Source organism: Gouania willdenowi, chromosome 16 (genome assembly GCF_900634775.1).
Source record: "Gouania willdenowi chromosome 16, fGouWil2.1, whole genome shotgun sequence".
NCBI lineage: Eukaryota > Metazoa > Chordata > Actinopteri > Blenniiformes > Gobiesocidae > Gouania > Gouania willdenowi.
The window spans coordinates 17894594-17914879 of NC_041059.1; the positions used below are offsets into that span (position 1 = coordinate 17894594).

General features: G+C 43.2%; 1 protein-coding gene across 1 annotated transcript; it reads right to left on the reverse strand.

Moving 5' to 3' along the window:
* Positions 1 to 321: 321 nt before the first annotated feature.
* LOC114477704 (uncharacterized) lies at positions 322 to 2686 on the reverse strand. Its single transcript, XM_028470200.1, has 5 exons — positions 2606 to 2686; positions 2285 to 2386; positions 2069 to 2215; positions 1709 to 1819; positions 322 to 690 (listed from the first exon to the last, which is right to left on the reverse strand). The coding sequence occupies exons 1-5, from the start codon at positions 2649 to 2651 to the stop codon at positions 482 to 484; spliced, it is 615 nt and encodes a 204-aa protein (XP_028326001.1). The 5' UTR covers positions 2652 to 2686; the 3' UTR covers positions 322 to 481.
* Between the last annotated feature and the right edge of the window lie 17600 nt (positions 2687 to 20286).

Genomic DNA, 20286 nt, shown 5'->3' on the forward strand with positions numbered 1-20286 from the left:
TGCTCTACCAATTCTTGCCTTTAAATCAGCATCTGTCCCTCCATGTTTGTCGATAATGCTGCTAATGATGTGGGTATAAATGTTGCCTCGTCAATTTCTGCCAGTAAAAACGAGCAGATGTCAGTTGCAAGAATAGCTTTGTTGGCGAATCTATCCAATCCACTCTGTCCAATATCTGGTTAGAAAAGTTTGTGTCATCTGTAGGACTTATTTACCCTTGGGTTGATGATATTACAGGTAATGGGACAAAACCAATTGAGACACAAAGGACAGATGGATAGATGAAGTGAGCAATTTTAAATAAATCAAGGACTGAGGAAGTGAAAGGTTAGAACATCTTTATTGTAGAAAATGGAAAATGAATGCATTAAACACAGAGCCAGGTTTGTATAATCAAAGGTGCAGCTGTTAGATGAAAGACGGGATAACATTTCTCTTCTGGGTGGGCACAACTTATTTGTGACATTTGAAATCTACTGTATTAGTAAAGCAAAACATAAGAGGTTAGGGACACCACAAGGAGCAGAAGGCCAGTGTTTGTGCTGCTGGCGCTGTTGCACAAGTTACCCTCGCAGCACTGGATGTCTTGTCCAAACTGTGCAACACTATGAAAGGATGAAACATCAGGCAGTGAGCAGAACAGCTTGGAGCTGCATCCTTTCATGGTGATCGCTTGCTCTCCCATTGTCACTACAAAATATGAAAAGATCAGTTTAAAGTGCTGTTAACATAGTGTTAGCCTGTGTAAAGGTCAGTAAGTTAAAAAAAGACTGTAGCAGTAGAAGCATTGGGCATCCAAGGGTGTATTTAAATACTTATCACAGTCGTTTATCTGGTCATGATCTGAAGCTGTTGGTTCAAACCAAGGCCTCGTGTACAAAAGGTATACGTACACCCTAAAAAGTTTGTACGGCAAAATCTAGATGTATCAAAACTGGAGTGAGCGTGGAAATGTGCGGTGCTTCAAGTCAAGTCTCGTACCTTTATACATCTATTGATGCTTTAAATATGAAGGATTTATTAACCCTTTCCCTCTCTTCCTTAAATGGACTAAATGGTAAATGGACTTGATTTTATATAGCGCTTTATCACCACACTGAAGCAGTCTCAAAGCACTTTACATATCAGCTCATTCACCCAATCACTCTCACATTCACACACCAGTGGGACAGGACTGCCATGCAAGGCTCTAGTAGACCACTGGGAGCAACTTAGGGTTCAGTGTCTTGCTCAAGGACACTTCGACACAGTCAGGTACTGGGATCGAATCCCCAACCTCTCGATCAGAAGACGACCCACTACCACCTGAGCCACAGTCGAAGTGCTTCCCACTTCTGAACACACACACACACACACACACACACACACACACACACACACAAAAGCTGCTTCATTACACTCAGTTTTTCTATGTTTTCCAGAACCTTTGGGCAAATACATTTCCCTCTAATGATCCATCTTTTAGGTACTCATTGATTCGAGCTCTTCTACTATCAGAAAGTAAAGCGACTGCCAAATCCAGTTTATCTAACAAACACTGTCTTAACTGTAACAAAGTCTGGAAGGAAAACTTGCCTGAAGTTGTCCACCTACTTTTTCCTGAATAGATACAGTGTGATGGAGCCTGTTCACTTTTCAAAGAAGATTCTGACTAAAGTATAAATTGAACAATTCAGAGGTTAAGGCATCTTTATCAAGGGCCTGTTACCTTTTGCTGTGATGCATTGGTCTTCATTTCCAATGCATTGTAGAGTTTTACCACATGTTAGCCCATCACATGAAGTGCATTGTCTGCCATTTAGACTATTTTGGATGGGAACTGTGAAACAAAGAAGACATCAGACCTAAGAAGACATTAACATAATTTGATGATGATATTCATCAAATAATGTTAATGATATTCTGTGTTTTTTCCATAATTCAGGTGATAATTCATGGCTTGAATCCAGGCTGCACCCTGTTACATAAAAAAAAAATCAGCTACGACAGATTTTTATTATGTCCTATAGCACAGTGTAACAAAACACCACCAAAAGTATATTGAAAATAAGTTTACTGTGTACATTACCATAAGCGAGTTGAGCATTGCAGAGGTCGGTGGAGCAGCATTGACTTGTCAACACAGTTCTGGCCATTCCAAAGTTGACCGAGGCCTCCGTGCAGTGTTCACGCAAAATGCATGATTTAGTGGTGACATTATAGACATTCAAAGACCCTGAAGTAAAAGGAAAGCTTTTGTAAATTGATCCTGAGCCATACAAGAAAGTAAAAAACAGAAATATACCTGCAACTGAGACAAATGTCAGAGCTCCACACATCTCACCCTGGAGACATTCTTTTGTTTGACAGGACTCACTATCACACTCGTGACATTGTAGAGCGGGAACTAAAACAACACAAAACAATAATAACAAAATATGAAAAGAAGTCACACCATTTCTGTGTCTGCCAAGCAAGTGAACGACAAAAACTTCAAAAGGAATTACGTTGTGAGAGAACTTCTGTACATAAACGTGTGATTTAAAGCAAAGAGCTGAATTTACAAATTATAAATACTTCGCTTGAAGAAATAATCCAATAGAAAGTCAACAAAATAGGAGCTTACCTCTGGGAAAGAGCACAATACCAAAGAAAAGTGTGGCGATGTGCATTTTGTGATAATTAGATACACTGAGCTGTGAATGCTTCTGTTCGGTTATGGATATTGTCTGAGAAAATCAGGCTGTTTTCCCTTTCAGGCCACGCCTTTGCTTTAGCAAAAAAAACAAAAGAAATCCCTGCCAACAAAAAAAAGAACGGTACCTGTAGGAGCCATAATGTAGAATATTTGTGTACGTGTGACACAGTGTTAGGTTGCTGTGGTAACGCACGGGCGGCAGAGTCACATGACAGGTGATCGAGGGCAGCTATTACAAAAGGTGTGCATTTCCAGCTGAAATGCACACCTTAGGAGAGCTGGGTAGCCATATTTTTTGTTGACCCCTTTGCTTTGTTCACCTTGCTTGGTCTCAATCACATGCTGCTACATGTCATAAAGTGGACACGAACCCATCCAGTGTGTGTTTACTGTGAAAGCCGCTGTTTTATTAAATCACCAAAACCCCATTTCAAGACTCAGTGTGTGAAGTGTATTTGTCTTCACCATCCACACCACCAGATGCAACATGTGCTTCATAGCCACAGCAGTAAGTACAGGTACAGAACCCATTCCTTTTCTCTAAAAACACAAGGCTGCTTTGGAGTCTCAACAGAACCCATCGGTTTGCAGTGGCGTGTTCAGGACATTTCACTGCGCCAGTGAGTGCCAAATTTTCCGGTCATGCCAAAGTGTAAACGGATTTGATCCCTCAAGGTTATTTTTCATTTATTTGCTAAACAAAACTGTCAAACTAGAGTTAGCTATAAACTACATTTTCATCTGTAGTCCCTAACACTAAAAACAACACATAATTAAATGTAATTACAATTACAGCTCATTGTCCCTATGATTGATTCTTTCAGAGGATTAATCAGTAACTACATGATTGTTTTTCCATGAGCCATGTTTTTATTTTACTTTTTAAAAACACAGAGGCTTGTACAGTCTCTGATATGGAAAGGAATTGAGTTCCACTTTTCTGCGTCTCCGACTGAAAATGCTGACTGTCCGAACACAGTTTTCCAAAATTTAACTCAACAGTCTCCTCTCGCTGATGCTGTAGTCTCCATAATTGTCCATGCAGAGTAACACACATTGTTTCAGCGGTAATGGGTCCTAATCATTAATTATTGTATACATCACATCTGCATGGCAAATAAAACTGTCAAAAGTCATAAAGTTATATTTCTGTTACAGTGGTGGTAGTTGCTTGATTTTTAATCCAGAGTTTTCAGTGATGGTTTGTGTATAATGGTTTTAGAGTTGCTGCTCCAGGAATGAGACTATTTACATAAGGACATGCAATTAGTTTTTAATATGTTTGAATAGGCCTAATGCAAATTTCTTAACACAAATAAACATTTGCTTATCAAAGCTCTCAAGAACAGAGGGTGTGGTGGACCAAGATGCAGATTGAGAGGGAGGCAGAAGGAGTGCTGAGCAAGACAACAGAAAGCACGTGCACTGGTAGCATGCAGGAGAGACACACCCCAGGATAACTAGAATAGACCAATGGTTCTCAACCTTTTCAGCGCGTGAACCCCAAAATAAAGGTTCCAGAGACCGGGGTGCCCCACTGTATCTGAAGGTGGTTAAACACAAACATGAACATTAAAGATTAGTAATGTGGAAACAGGGCCATCTATAAGGGGAGATAAAGGTAAGAGCTTTTTGGGTCCCGTGTATTATTATTTGCACCATAATATAGCCACTGATGTAAATCAGTGTTTTATTTAGAAACAAAATGGGTTGAAAGTGACCAAAAATGGTGGAAAATGTAGTGAAATGGAATATTATTTAACTAGAATCGGCAAAAACGGACAGAAAAATTGGTAAAAAAGGGTGTAAGGAGTCAATATTGGCCTAAAAGTCGCAGAAAAAAGTAGGAACAATTAGTTTAAACTGGCAAATACTGCACATGAGCTATCATGAATGTGACAAAAAATAAGCATGAAATATGGTGAAGAGGTTAAAAGTGACAATAATGGGTCAACATATGCGGCATTAGATGGGAAAAGTGGTGAAAAGAGTTTATTAGTGCAGAAAATGTCTTGAAAGTGAAAAAAATGTGCAGAAAAAGCAATGAAATTTGATGAAGTGGCAGAAATGGGAGTAATGTAGCAAAAATGCATTAAAAGGAGCAAAAATATGGCAAGAAAAAGTGATGAAAATAGGTTAAAATATGGCAAGTTTGGTGTAGTTGCAGAAAAAGGATAAAAATAAGCAAAAATGGGCTCAAATTATTTAAAAAAAACATCTTCTTAGTGGTTGAAAAGCATCTGGCGACTTCCTCCCAGTGTCACGTGACCGCATGGTTGAGAACCCTAGACATAGACAATGAACCAGTGAGGGAGGCTTGATTGGGAATGAGCCACACCTGAGTGTCAGACAGGAGGGCGCTAATCACTCACAACCCAAATACACTGACATCACTGGGAGGTGGAGACATGTGTAGGATACAGAAAGAGTAAAGGAGGACCACAAGGGCTAAACACAAAAAACCAACCAGACTATGACAAAAGCAAGGCAGAGTTTTATTAAGATTTACTGTACAGTGACTGCTGATGAAGTGCAACAATTCTGATTATGTGGCACATGTTCCCCTGACATTAAAGCTCTCTCCAAAGTGTGAGATATATTTTTTTTCTAAAGCATCAATGCAAATGTTTTACAAAGTGGTGGAGCTGAGATCCAGAAGCAGAGGCAGCAGGCAAGAGTAACGCTCTTGTTCCAGTCCATTTTATTTGCTAAACCCAGGGTACCAAAGTACAAAAGAGAAGCACACAGAGAACTGAAACCAGACTGATAAGAAGTGGGGAGATCGACACAGTACGGGAGCAGGAGAGACTATAGGTGCTGGTGTTACGGCTGAATTTACGGTTGACCTTATTTGGAGACATGATTTATTGCTCTGGTTGAATGATGGAGTCCAGGAGAAGCATTGATGATTTTATATAAAAAATGTTTATTCTAAACTAAGAAAAAAGGTACAAAATGGAACAAAGTGAAACAAAATTAGCGTCCGTCCAGGCGGACGTCCGAAGGAAGTGCCGCGCCCCTCCCAACAGTTTCAAAGCCTAAGCTTTTTATACAGATAAGAGCAAAGTTCCACTCTGGGGTAAGGAGGAGGGGAGAGTCAGATGCCCAATAGTGGAAAGATTTGAGGATGATGAAGATGTATATGTTATGAGGAAGATGTGGCGCCACCCTTATCTCCATGATAGTGTGTGCTGCATGCGAGCAGAGATTCTGGCCTTGGCAGAGACTGTGCTGCACTGAGAATAATACAATCTGTACTGTTTAATCATGATTCAGCTGTTCAAAAGTGTAAAGAGTAATGGAGTCGTCATGTATTAAAACATGACAAATTGTACACATGAACATACATTTGACAATATGATGATGAATATAATAATTGACCATAACATTCCCCACTTTTGGTCGCCTCAACGACCAAATCAAGAAACAAAATTATTATATTCCACCTTTGCTGTCTGTCAGGGTTAACCATTAGCATCGTTATTGTCATACATTGGATATATTCTTCTTTTGTGAGGCACAGATATATCAAGAAAAATGTGGAAATAAACTTCATCATTATTATCAATGGCATGAATCATCAAAAATCATCCTTTATTACATCTAGATAAGCAAAAATCATCATTTGCATCAAGGACATCACTCGTCTTCATCGGCTGAGTTCAGTGGTAACTGGGGTCACCAATAGCCATGGTTAGAATCACCGCACTTGATTGGCTGCATCATGAGTGAAGAACCTTGAGTATTTTCCTCAATCGTAGCAGAAGGGTTTATGACTGTATTCCTGCAGCTAGGTGTGAGGTTGTCCTCCCTCAACCTAGCTATGAGCATTTGGTGTGGCTTATAAACAAAGCTAGGCCCTTGTTCTAGAGAGTTTTCTTGTGTGTGTGTCTCAGTGGCCTTGTCGGTTCCCCCTTCATTGTTCGGTCAGCCTCCGTCTCAGCATCAGCTGGTCTCGGCAATCATCTTGGATCCATGTCGCCCGCTGTGCGACCTTCACTGCCGTGTGGGTCGTTCATTTCGGTCGGCGTTGTAGATGATTGGTTGTTGTCTGAGGAAGGGTAGTCTCCACACACCTGGCAACCTCTCTTGGGATCGGCTGGTACCTGAACAGAAGAGGGGGAAAAACACCAAAACAGAACTCTTGGGATTGGCTGGTACCTGAACACAGGTGCGATCCCACTACTGAGGCTTTGGCTGGTACCTGGTACCTGGTAGGCTTTAGCTGGTACCTGGACAGAAAAAAAAGGGGTGGGGGGGAAAAACACTCACCCAAAATAAAATAAAGTAAAATAAAATAAAATAAAAAAAAAAATAAAAAAAATAAAATAAAATAAAATAAAAGTTTAGGGGTGTTAGGTTTAGTTAACTAACTAAATGAATAGTTAGTATGGCCAGGAAGGCAGAGACAGGTCAGAGGTCAGGATCTGAGAGCTTTTCAGATCCTAAAAGGTGCTGCTGCACAATCACACAATGGTTAGGTGTGGGTTAGTGAGCTTTTAGCCATGCTAGCTCTGTAGCCCATTCGCACGCGAGTGGGAAAATATGAGGCTGAAAGAAAAGCAGGAAGTATTAATTCGATTTTCTTTTCCTGGAGTAAGAAGAAGCATAGCTGGAGTTGCAGTGATTATCTGTGGTACGTCTACTTACCTGGTGAGAAGCAACAATTTGAGAACCACTGTTTACAAGGACATGCAAGTCGGACGGAGAAGGACATGCAAGTCAGACGGAGAAGTACATGCAAGTCAGACGGAGAAGTGTGGAGTGTGATTACATGTCTTCTCAAGATGAATACATACAATTGGGAGACATGGAGATGTGAGAAAGCTAACTGAGTTTAACCAAATAAATAAATAATGTTATTTATTTATTTAAATTGTTTGTTTATTTTCTTTGCTATCTCTTATTTGTGAAGGAGAAATCTTATTCTATCCTTTATTTATTCTGAATAATGTTAACACTCCACACCTAAATACATAGCCTAATTCTTTTATAGAGCTGAATTTGTCAGTTCATTTATTTCATTATTTTCCCTCATAATTATTATTTGAGATGTAATTTACTTAATTTTGAAGGTCAATTGGTGGCAAAAGTGTCTCCTATTCTGTGTCTGAACCAGAGTTTAGCAAGATTATTGGCCCTTTAAGGTTAGACAGAATTAAAGTTAAGTTGAGTCGAACAATCATATTGTCTTTTGCTCTCTGTGTTTATTCCATTCGTAGGGGTGACGAGCCCCAGCACGGTTTGGCGAGCTTCCTTAAATGCTTGGAAGTTACTTAACTTTAAACTATCTCTTATTTCAATCAATTATCAAGAATTTCAGGAGGACCCTTTTTAAATCTCAGGCGACCCAGATTGGGCCACCAACCCAATGTTGAGAACCCTTAATTTTTCCCTTAAAAGTGTCTACACCCAGTGAAGGTGTTTTTTTTTGGTCTTGCACGCTAAGTGCTGGTGGAACAAGAAGAAAATGGTTGGAGGGTTTGAGGTATATTTTCCTATGATAAAATATAAATCAAGAAATCAGAGGGACGTTGGCCCGCTCCCTTCCCTTTTTTACATAAGAATACATTTGGATTCTTAAAACCATATGATAAATATCATTGGAAAATCACTTATCTGATCATTTTGGATGTGTCTCCGTTTTCCTCTCTCTTGTGTCCGCCTGCCTTTGTGCCCTCCAACCTCCTCGACCTCCTCCTCCTCAGCCTTAAAAGGTCAAAGCCAGGGTCAACTGTACGCTCCCTTTGGAAATTTGAAGATCTGTCCCCACTTTTGCAGTTGGATTGGAAGTCTCTGTAGTCTCTGGAATAGATATTATGTTAGAACATCCACAATATGTCATATTGTCACGTGTCTATTTCTATTTCCCCTTTGCTTCCCAGTTACAGTTATGGACAATACTTCCCTTTAATTCTCATCCTTCATCATAAGAGCAGTGACCAGGCATGGCGGCGAAGAGGTAGGATCGGAGTCGAGAAGGCGGTGGCATTTTCTGTTAGGAAACACTCAGAAACAGAAAGAGAGGAAAACATTAAGACTTAAATGAATAATTTAAAATATCTCTTTTCTTTAGTTGGATCTGATTCATCTCCTTTGAGTATACAGCCAGCGACCTGTATTTTGGAAAAAGCTACACAACAACAACAACTAAGACGAAGACATAGACAAGTGCACACCACAACGAGTATACACAGTTAACAACAAAAAAACATGGACACTGAACATGTAAGGTCAGTCAAGGTCAAAGCCAGTCATTCCACTGAAAGTGGTATCATATATAAAAAATGTCGTTTGGTGTTTTTAAACACCCAGAAAAAACCCTTTAAAACCTGGTAATCTTTTTAGAAGGCCCAAGGCCTAAAACCATAGTTCTTTTAACAAGCAGCAGTGTTTTCTGAACACCCCACTACATAATTGGCAAAAACAGGGAGAAGATCTAGTGCATCAAAACCCAGGAGGAAAGGAAGGTGAAACAGAGGAACATGTGTAGTCAAACAGCCATTCATCGGTCAATCACTCAATGACACGTCCACGGCACATTCGCACTCACAACACGGTTCTCTCAGGCATACGTAACGTGTCATCATTCAGTCATTCATGCACCGCACACGTTCATGCCTCAATTTTCACGTCCATGCATTCACAAGGTTTTGCTGCAGTGTCTAAGTAGAATATAGGTCTCATCTAACCCACCAGTGGCGATAGCCAGTCCACCTCGTCTCTCGGGGTCAATGAGCTCTTATTGCCCCCCCATGCTTGGCAACCTTTTAGTGTTAATTAATTGCTTTTTACTGGTATCGTCTGATTACTAAGAGGTACGCTCCTTTTTACTTCCGCCTTGGCGGAGTCTTAGATTATCGCCCGTGGTACTGACAGTCTGCTCATCTGCTGATCAGGCAGGAATAGCACAGCCGTGTCTAACTCAACAAACTCAACCGCGGTACCAAACCGCGGGAAATTCACCCGCCGTCCGTCTCCAGAAATGTAAGAAAGAATCTCTGAATCAGCAGGGCTCAACCACCGCTCTTGAAAATAAGAGTTTGGGAGATAATTCACAACAGTACCAAACTGAAGGAAAACACAACCTCCGGTACCAAACCTGAAGGAAAACTCACCCGCCGTCCATCTCCAAAGATTATAAAAAAGAATCTCTGAATCAGCGGGGCTCAACCACCGCTCTTGAAAATAAGAGTTTGGGAGAATTAATTCAACCTCAGTACCAAACTGAAGGAAAACAACCTCAGTACCAAACTGAAGGAAAACACATAAACTCAACCTCGGTACCAAACCGAGGGAAAATTTCGCCCAACTGTCAGGACTTTTATTGGGCACCTCTAAGATTGAACGGAGCATGCAACCTCTAATAACCCTCACTCTAAGGGAACGTAGAAATTTGTTCAGAACGGTATTCGGTTACCAAGCATGTATCAAATCAGGTGGACCGCTATCCCCCAAAGAGCGCTTTCCCTAGCAAGGTTTATCCTTTTTCTGCACATTAAACCAGGACTTCTTGTTTGAAAAGTAATTGCCTATGTACTCATAGCAACTAATGGGACATTTTTTCTCAGGAAAAAATTTGGTACCCCCCCCTGCTGTCGAGTGGCTTTGGGCCGGCAAGACAGTACGACGCGGTAAGGGGGAGGCGCGCAAAATGAAAACAATGAATGTTGAACTAGGCTGTCTGTCGCAAGCAGCTTCAAAAAGGGTAAGGTACAGATTGTTTACAAGGGTATCGGTCAAAAAATGTCAAAATGTAAACTTGGTTGAGGCTGCAGTCCTCAATCTCTGTCTCAATTTTCCTGAAATTGAGTAAAAACAAAAGAGAAAAAGAAGAATCGTTCAGAAATAACAAAGGAGAAAAACGTGTGAGCTCAAAAAAATCATGGCCAATAAAAATTAAAACTTCAGCTCCAAAAGCTGAGGCAACAGAGGGCTCGTTCTTCAGCGGATGTAACCATATCTTGCATTGTGGGGGCCTCCCCTCAATCAAGAAAATAAATGAAAGAAAAGCAAACAAAAACAACCTTATCAGTAACACTATTTTCTTCCCCTTTGTTTGTTCTTTTCTCATAAAGGCAACAGCAGTGTAAATAAATGAGCAACATAATGAATAAAAGCAAAGATAAATGATGGGCACACTTGATCTCATGTGGCAAACAGAAGGGTTCTGTGTGAAGTTCTGGTGGTCCTGTGTTTCTCATAGTTATGAATGTGGGTGTGTGACTGTATGTCTGGTCTGTCTGCGTGTGAGAGAATAAATGAAAACAAAATAATCTAGTGCACAGTCAGAAGATAGAGGGGTTAGTATTGTGCGAAGGAGAAGCTTGTTGGCTATTTGCTAGTTGTCCCCCTCCATGCCAAAGTTCAAGGCTAAAGTGATTTAGCACTACCACCAAAGGCTGTGGTGGACTTCTTGTGGCTTGGTATCCTTGTGGCTTTTGAAACAGTGTCTTTTTTGGTGAAGATATCCAGCAGACGTGTGACCAGTCTGCAGTTGCTGCCCATCATTCAGGCAGTAGTCGTGGCGTTTAACTCGCAACTCATTGGTGGGGGAGTGTCCACTCCGACGCCCACAGGTTCTCAGTCTATGATGATGGGGCATGCGGCCCATTCATAGACGATGAAGAGTTGACTTGGGACTGAGCGAGTTATTTCAGCATTGCTTTGCTGAATGGGAGTTGAGTCCTTGAGTCCTGAAAGGTCACCGACCTTTGACTGTCCATTTCCTTCTGATGCTTGGTCCTTTGAATGATGTTGACATTTCATTAGCATAAGAGTTGAAGGTGATTTCATTCTTTCATTGAAGATGTCGTTTCTTCAGGGGGGCAACCACAAAGCCAACAGAAACTAACAATTTAAATAATAAAAAATGATAATGATGGTAACAGTAATATTAAAATAAAATAAAATGAAATACTGTATTCATCTGTGTGTGTGTGTTTGAGTGTGTGTTGCTCATATTCATTTTAGAGTGAACCCATCAAACATGAAATCAAAATAAAATTTAAAATAAAAATAAAAATAGTGTCTGTGTGTAATGGCACTATTCTATAGGCAGAGGAGAAGTGAGAAATCACAATGTTGTGTCACAAGTGTGTAGTGCACTAAACTGGCCAGTGAGGGGTGCCACCTCTCTCTCTCTGTTGGGTGTGGCTCTCTGTGCGTGCGCGTGCCTGTGCGTGTGCGTGCGCGCGCTTCCCTCTCGCTCTCTGTCTTGTGTGTGTGTGTGTGTGTGTGTGTGTGTGTGTGTGTGTGTGTGTGTGTGTGTGTGTGTGTGTGTGTGTGTGTGTGTGTGTGTGTGTGTGTGTGGCTTTGCGAGAGAAAAAACCAAGGCGCACAGAAGCCAAAAAGCTGACACTCTTCCAAATGAAAGCATTAAAGCCAAACACCCAAAGGGAAAAATCTGATTCACGTTTAAACAAAATAAAAACAAAGATAAAAAAAAAGAAGTAAAACTCACTGAAGCATGATCTGAGTTCACATCATACCAAGATTGTATATGCGTATGCATATATTATTTGTTTATTGGATTCTTCATCTGTTTGATTCACAGAAACACAATTTAGGTTAGGTTCGGGGTTTTAATCTATTTTGCTTTCGGTACAGAGGTGAACTCAGATCATGGCACCGCTGGGATGTTTTGGAAACTTTGGTTGCCCGTCTATCTATGGTCAGGACCTCACAGGCTGTCTGTGGGTGTCCGAACAAAACCAAAGTAAATAATGACCAGCCGTATTTTATGCCGAAACAAAATATCCGAGCCCGAAGAAAAACAGAGGGAACCTACAGCATTAAAAAGCACAGAACCTCAACCATTTGAGCCTTTCTCATGGCAGTTCACTGCGTCAAAACACAGAACAGCTGAGGATCAAAATCAAAGCTCAAAGCTGAAAATCAATACAATGCTTGACTGGTTCCAAAAAAAAATCAACACAGAGCGAATATATATATATGTAAATGAAAATTTACATATATATATATATATTTATAAAGGCAGCTTTACCTTAGTCCGAATTGGTGTTGAGGTTCAACCGATGGTTCGTGATCCAGTCTCTGTCCGAGGGGTGGACAGAAGATGGTCCTGTTCGTGATCGCCAATTGTTACGGCTGAATTTACGGTTGACCTTATTTGGAGACATGATTTATTGCTCTGGTTGAATGATGGAGTCCAGGAGAAGCATTGATGATTTTATATAAAAAATGTTTATTCAAAACTAAGAAAAAAGGTACAAAATGGAACAAAGTGAAACAAAATTAGCGTCCGTCCAGGCGGACGTCCGAAGGAAGTGCCGCGCCCCTCCCAACAGTTTCAAAGCCTAAGCTTTTTATACAGATAAGAGCAAAGTTCCACTCTGGGGTAAGGAGGAGGGGAGAGTCAGATGCCCAATAGTGGAAAGATTTGAGGATGATGAAGATGTATATGTTATGAGGATGATGTGGCGCCACCCTTATCTCCATGATAGTGTGTGCTGCATGCGAGCAGAGATTCTGGCCTTGGCAGAGACTGTGCTGCACTGAGAATAATACGATCTGTACTGTTTAATCATGATTCAGCTGTTCAAAAGTGTAAAGAGTAATGGAGTCGTCATGTATTAAAACATGACAAATTGTACACATGAACATACATTTGACAATATAATGATGAATATAATAATTGACCATAACACTGGTCATAAAATTAGAATATCATGAATAGTTGATTTATTTCAGTAAATCCATTCAAAAAGTGAAACTTGTATAATGAATACATTCATTTCACACAGACTGACATATTTCAAGTGTTTATTTATTTTAATGTTGATGATTATGACTGACAATTAATGAAAACACCAAATTGAGTATCTCAGAAAATTAGAATACTGTGGAGAGGTTCAATAATGAAGACACCTGGTGCCCTGCAAAGGCCTTTAAAGGGTCTCTCTGCAGGCTACACAATCATGGGGAAGACTGCTGACCTGACAGTTGTCCAAAAGACGACCATTGACAAGAGGCTGGCTGTTCACAGAGCTCTGTGTCCAAGCACATTAATAAGAGGTGAAGGGAAGGAAAAGATGTGGTAGAAAAAAGTGCACAAGCAACAGGGATAACCACGCCCTGGAGAGGATTGTGAAACAGAACCCATTCAAAAATGTGGGGGAGATTCACAAAGAGTGGACTGCAGCTGGAGTCAGTGATTCAAGAACCACCACGCACAGACATATGCCAGACATGGGATTCAGCTGTCGCATTCCTAGTGTTAAGCCACTCGTGAACAAAAGACAGCGTCAGAAGCGTCTCGCCTGGGCTAAAGACAAAAAGGACTGGACTGCTGCTGAGTGGTCCAAAGTTATGTTCTCTGATTAAAGTTAATTTAGCTTGTCCTTTGGAAATCAAGGTCCCATAGTCTGGAGGAAGAGAGGAGAGGCCCAGAATCCACGTTGCTTGAAATCGAGTGTAAAGTTTCCACAGTCAGTGATGGTTTGGGGTGCCATGTCATGTACTGGTGTTAGTCCACTGTGTTTCCTTAGGTCCAAGGTCAACGCAGCCGTCTACCAGGAAGTTTTAGAGCACTTCAAGCTTCCTGCTGCTGACCAACTTTATGAAGATGCAGATTTCATTTTCCAACAGGACTTAGAATCTGCACACAGTGCCAAATCTACCAGTACCTGGTTTAAGGAGCAAGTTATCCCTGTTCTTGATTGGCCAGGAAACTCACCTGATTAACCTCATAGAAAATCTATGGGCTATTGTGAAGAGGAAGATGCGAGACGCCAGACCCAACAATGCAGAAGAGCTGAAGGCCACTGTCAGAGCAACCTGGGCTCTCATAACACCTGAGCAGACTGAACAGACTGATCGACTCAAAGGGTCTAGGGTAATGAATGACACTTAATGACAGCCTTCATGACAGATTATTCATGCTAATAACAGGTGTCATGTAATGTCAGCCTTTATGTATAAAACGTCAAGTAAAGTGTGAGTAAACTGGCTTCAAAAGGAAGATTATGTGGCTCTGAATGAAGCCAGCAGAGAAGGTGAAAACCAACCAACCTGTTAAAAGACTTACATGTATTATTACAAATACATATTTTTTTTAGAATCACAAAATATGGAATTACACATTAAAAGCAAACTGAAGCATTGAGACGGTCTGAGTTTCAGAGAAACCTGCTCTGAGCTTACATTGTGAATTTGTAGCCTTTCAAGTGTTTTTTATTCTTCTTTCTCCATCATCAAAGCAGCATGCTTTGATGCTGCTTCTTTTGATAGATTAGCTTCTTTTGACAGATTAGTGTGGCAGAATGAAAAGTGGTGACAACGCCACCAGGGGAATTTCGCCCCTGGAGATGATTAAAACCAACTAAGGTTAAGGTCCCACAGGTCGGCTTACAAATCAGGGCTGGAGGCGTGATTTCTCGTACAACAAAAGCTTTTTATTATAACAAAATGAAACAAAAAGACAATCAATATTTAAACCAAACCACAGGTGTCGCTATTGCTGGGGAATAGCACGAGACAGAGGTGGCTGTACAGGGAGCAGGGAGGTGGACTTACCGCGGCAGCCAGGGGGGGAACAAGGGCACAACCTAAACACCACGTGACACACCAAACCAAGGACACCACACAAGGTTGGAAACACCACCACCAGGGGTTCTGGCTGCCACGCACCAGAGGCCCGCCGCTCCTGTCAGACAAAAGAGAAACAATTAATACACCCAGCAATAGGACATCAAAAATAACATGAGAAAGAAATAAAAATACGGAAACCAATGTATATCAGGAAATAATGACAACTCAAGAAATCAATAACTCCCTTGGTAAGACAGACGAAACTACTAAAATATAAACATACAATGCAGGCACAGACAATGACAAAATAACACTTAGCCTGTTGCCCCCTGGAGGGATGGCCCAATCGGGCAGGTGCGGAGGGCTGATCCCTGAACAGACTATCGTGAAAACAGAGGATAAAACACCCACACACAACAATAATATTAAAACGGAGCCAATGTGGATTAAAACCACCAAAAGACAGTTGCATTAAACACCAGCCAATCTCATAATGCTGATATAAATAAATCCTGGAGATGAAGAGATCCAACTCCGGCCGTACGACACAGCGCAGCAAAACAGCAGGTCTGAGGGGGGAGTGGCAGCCGGTTTTAAGGGGCTGCACACAGCGGCTTTGAGCCTAAAACAAAACATTTAAACTTCAAGCACCAAGTCTAGCCATGATGTTATTTATGAGTTCCACACTTACAGACGGTAAGCTGGAGTGGGAGGAGTCGGGAGCCGCGATAATAGCGGCTCACGCTGCACAGAGAGCTAGACAAAAATAAAGCCCATGTTGGTGCTAAACTTATAACACGGAGCAGCCACAGGAGAACGAGCAAGCCTACCTCGGAGACGGTGGTAAATTCGTGCCGAGCCAGACAGAAGCAGCGTGTCCGCCAGACCATCCGCTTTCCAATGCGCTCCGTGCTGCAGACACACCACATGAACTGAGTGTCCGTGCGTGCCAGTGATCAGAAGAGGAAGCAGAACAAACCATGCTCACCTCTGGAGCAGTGTCAAACGCCCAATAGCTGCCGGAGAAACTTGCTTAAAGCAGATCACTGCAGCCTTACGTCGCCAAGCCACTCCGCTACATCTACCAAGCAGGAAGTCATCAGCAGGGGTGTGTGCAGAGCCATAAGTACGCAGCGCTGTCAGGGGCACCGCCCACTAATCAGCGCGCCAGCTGTGGAGGCAGCAGACTCCATCCTGCTACATTCTACCCCCAGCTTTTGAATCGTCGCCCCGACGATTGGCTACGCATAAAATCATGGTGGTTTTACAACTACGACCACGGCCTAAAGAGAGCTGACTGAGCATTAGACACCGGTGGCTGAGGGTCACGGATTCTGTGGTCTGCCTGCCCTATACCCTGGGGCAGATGGTGCACATTAGGGTGTCGACCAGCGGTGGACCGGCAAGTCCGACGTAAGGTCTGGGGACTGGGTCCAGGTTGATTGCCTGGTGCAGGAGGCGCAGCCACCCGGGCCCGGCCTCTCCTTGAGGGATAGGTTTCAGATGAGGCTCCCACCAACGGTTCCGAAGGGGGGAAAGAGCTGGTTGGTGCTAAGTTAGGTACCGACGGGGTTTCTGGCATAAGGACCCATAGATCCTCTTCGCTGGAGTATCCCTCGGGCTCGAGTAGAGTAGGTGGCGATGGCGCCCGACGGGGGTTGACAGGTGGCTCGGGCCCAACCAGGGGTTTCATCATGTCTCGGTGGATGTGGCGGACCTTCTGGAGGTCATCCACTGGGGCGACTGAATAGACTGACCCCCCGGTGGGTGCCCTCAAGACCTTGTCGGCCACCGGGTTCCAGATATCCCGGATCTTATGTCGGCCTTTAGCGCTATGGTCCCTAAGGTAGACTAGTTGGCCCACCTTCAGAGGGGCCTCATGAACACGCTGGTCATGTAGTTCTTTTCGGTGTCCAGCAGCAGCTGACAAGCGTTCGCGAGCACCCTCAAAAGCAAACCGTAGAGTATCACGGTGTTCTGTTACCCAGTCTTGGACTGCTCCAGGAACAGGATCATGAACCCGTCCCAGGAGAAAGTCAACAGGGAGGCGCGGCTCCCTTCCAAACATCAAGAAGAAAGGGGACTCTCCCGTGCCTTGATTGGGTGTGGAGTTGTAACAAAACAGGACTTGATGGAGACAGGAAGCCCAGTCATGTTTCCGAGAAACAGGTAGGGTGCGTAAGAGGTTGTGGAGGGTTCTATTAAACCTCTCACACTGCCCATTGCCTGCTGGATGATACGGGGTGGTGCGAGATTTTAACACGTCATACAACCTGCAAAGGTTTTGGACTAGGGAGCTTTCAAAACTCCTGCCCTGGTCTGAATGAATGCGGCTCGGAACCCCCAACCTATAGAACCACTCTTGAAGTAGTACCTGAGCCACCGTAGAAGCTCGCTGGTCCCGTGTGGGGACAGCCACGGTATATTTGCTAAAAACGTCGGTCATTACAAGGACGTTTTCTAAACCATTTCGGGAGGGTTCCAAGACTGTGAAGTCTATGGCCACAATCTCGTTGGGCCGGGATGCAGTTAAATGACCCATAAAGCTATGGGGCGCATGTGTAGTGTCTTTTGCCACTTGGCATCGTTCACACCCCTGGACCCACTGCTTTATGTTGGACGTCATACCTGGCCAGTAACAGCGCTCCCGGACCAGTTCAGAGGTCCTTTCAATGCCTTGGTGGCCATGTTCGTGATGCAGCTGCCTTAGGGTCTCCTCTTTCAGAGCCGCAGGTAAGAGCAGCTGCAGGCCTTCCTCGCCCCCATCCGGGCGAAAGAGCCGGCGGTAAAACACCCCCTCCTGCTCAACCAACCGGTCCCACTGACGCAGCAGTGCCAAAGCTGGTCCACACCCTAATGTGCACCATCTGCCCCAGGGTATAGGGCAGGCAGACCACAGAATCCGTGACCCTCAGCCACCGGTGTCTAATGCTCAGTCAGCTCTCTTTAGGCCGTGGTCGTAGTTGTAAAACCACCATGATTTTATGCGTAGCCAATCGTCGGGGCGACGATTCAAAAGCTGGGGGTAGAATGTAGCAGGATGGAGTCTGCTGCCTCCACAGCTGGCGCGCTGATTAGTGGGCGGTGCCCCTGACAGCGCTGCGTACTTATGGCTCTGCACACACCCCTGCTGATGACTTCCTGCTTGGTAGATGTAGCGGAGTGGCTTGGCGACGTAAGGCTGCAGTGATCTGCTTTAAGCAAGTTTCTCCGGCAGCTATTGGGCGTTTGACACTGCTCCAGAGGTGAGCATGGTTTGTTCTGCTTCCTCTTCTGATCACTGGCACGCACGGACACTCAGTTCATGTGGTGTGTCTGCAGCACGGAGCGCATTGGAAAGCGGATGGTCTGGCGGACACGCTGCTTCTGTCTGGCTCGGCACGAATTTACCACCGTCTCCGAGGTAGGCTTGCTCGTTCTCCTGTGGCTGCTCCGTGTTATAAGTTTAGCACCAACATGGGCTTTATTTTTGTCTAGCTCTCTGTGCAGCGTGAGCCGCTATTATCGCGGCTCCCGACTCCTCCCACTCCAGCTTACCGTCTGTAAGTGTGGAACTCATAAATAACATCATGGCTAGACTTGGTGCTTGAAGTTTAAATGTTTTGTTTTAGGCTCAAAGCCGCTGTGTGCAGCCCCTTAAACCGGCTGCCACTCCCCCCTCAGACCTGCTGTTTTGCTGCGCTGTGTCGTACGGCCGGAGTTGGATCTCTTCATCTCCAGGATTTATTTATATCAGCATTATGAGATTGGCTGGTGTTTAATGCAACTGTCTTTTGGTGGTTTTAATCCACATTGGCTCCGTTTTAATATTATTGTTGTGTGTGGGTGTTTTATCCTCTGTTTTCACGATAGTCTGTTCAGGGATCAGCCCTCCGCACCTGCCCGATTGGGCCATCCCTCCAGGGGGCAACAGGCTAAGTGTTATTTTGTCATTGTCTGTGCCTGCATTGTATGTTTATATTTTAGTAGTTTCGTCTGTCTTACCAAGGGAGTTATTGATTTCTTGAGTTGTCATTATTTCCTGATATACATTGGTTTCCGTATTTTTATTTCTTTCTCATGTTATTTTTGATGTCCTATTGCTGGGTGTATTAATTGTTTCTCTTTTGTCTGACAGGAGCGGCGGGCCTCTGGTGCGTGGCAGCCAGAACCCCTGGTGGTGGTGTTTCCAACCTTGTGTGGTGTCCTTGGTTTGGTGTGTCATGTGGTGTTTAGGTTGTGCCCTTGTTCCCCCCCTGGCTGCCGCGGTAAGTCCACCTCCCTGCTCCCTGTACAGCCACCTCTGTCTCGTGCTATTCCCCAGCAATAGCGACACCTGTGGTTTGGTTTAAATATTGATTGTCTTTTTGTTTCATTTTGTTATAATAAAAAGCTTTTGTTGTACGAGAAATCACGCCTCCAGCCCTGATTTGTAAGCCGACCTGTGGGACCTTAACCTTAGTTGGTTTTAATCATCTCCAGGGGCGAAATTCCCCTGGTGGCGTTGTCACCACTTTTCATTCTGCCACACTAATCTGTCAAAAGAAGCTAATCTATCAAAAGAAGCAGCATCAAAGCATGCTGCTTTGATGATGGAGAAAGAAGAATAAAAAACACTTGAAAGGCTACAAATTCACAATGTAAGCTCAGAGCAGGTTTCTCTGAAACTCAGACCGTCTCAATGCTTCAGTTTGCTTTTAATGTGTAATTCCATATTTTGTGATTCTAAAAAAAATATGTATTTGTAATAATACATGTAAGTCTTTTAACAGGTTGGTTGGTTTTCACCTTCTCTGCTGGCTTCATTCAGAGCCACATAATCTTCCTTTTGAAGCCAGTTTACTCACACTTTACTTGACGTTTTATACATAAAGGCTGACATTACATGACACCTGTTATTAGCATGAATAATCTGTCATGAAGGCTGTCATTAAGTGTCATTCATTACCCTAGACCCTTTGAGTCGATCAGTCTGTTCAGTCTGCTCAGGTGTTATGAGAGCCCAGGTTGCTCTGACAGTGGCCTTCAGCTCTTCTGCATTGTTGGGTCTGGCGTCTCGCATCTTCCTCTTCACAATA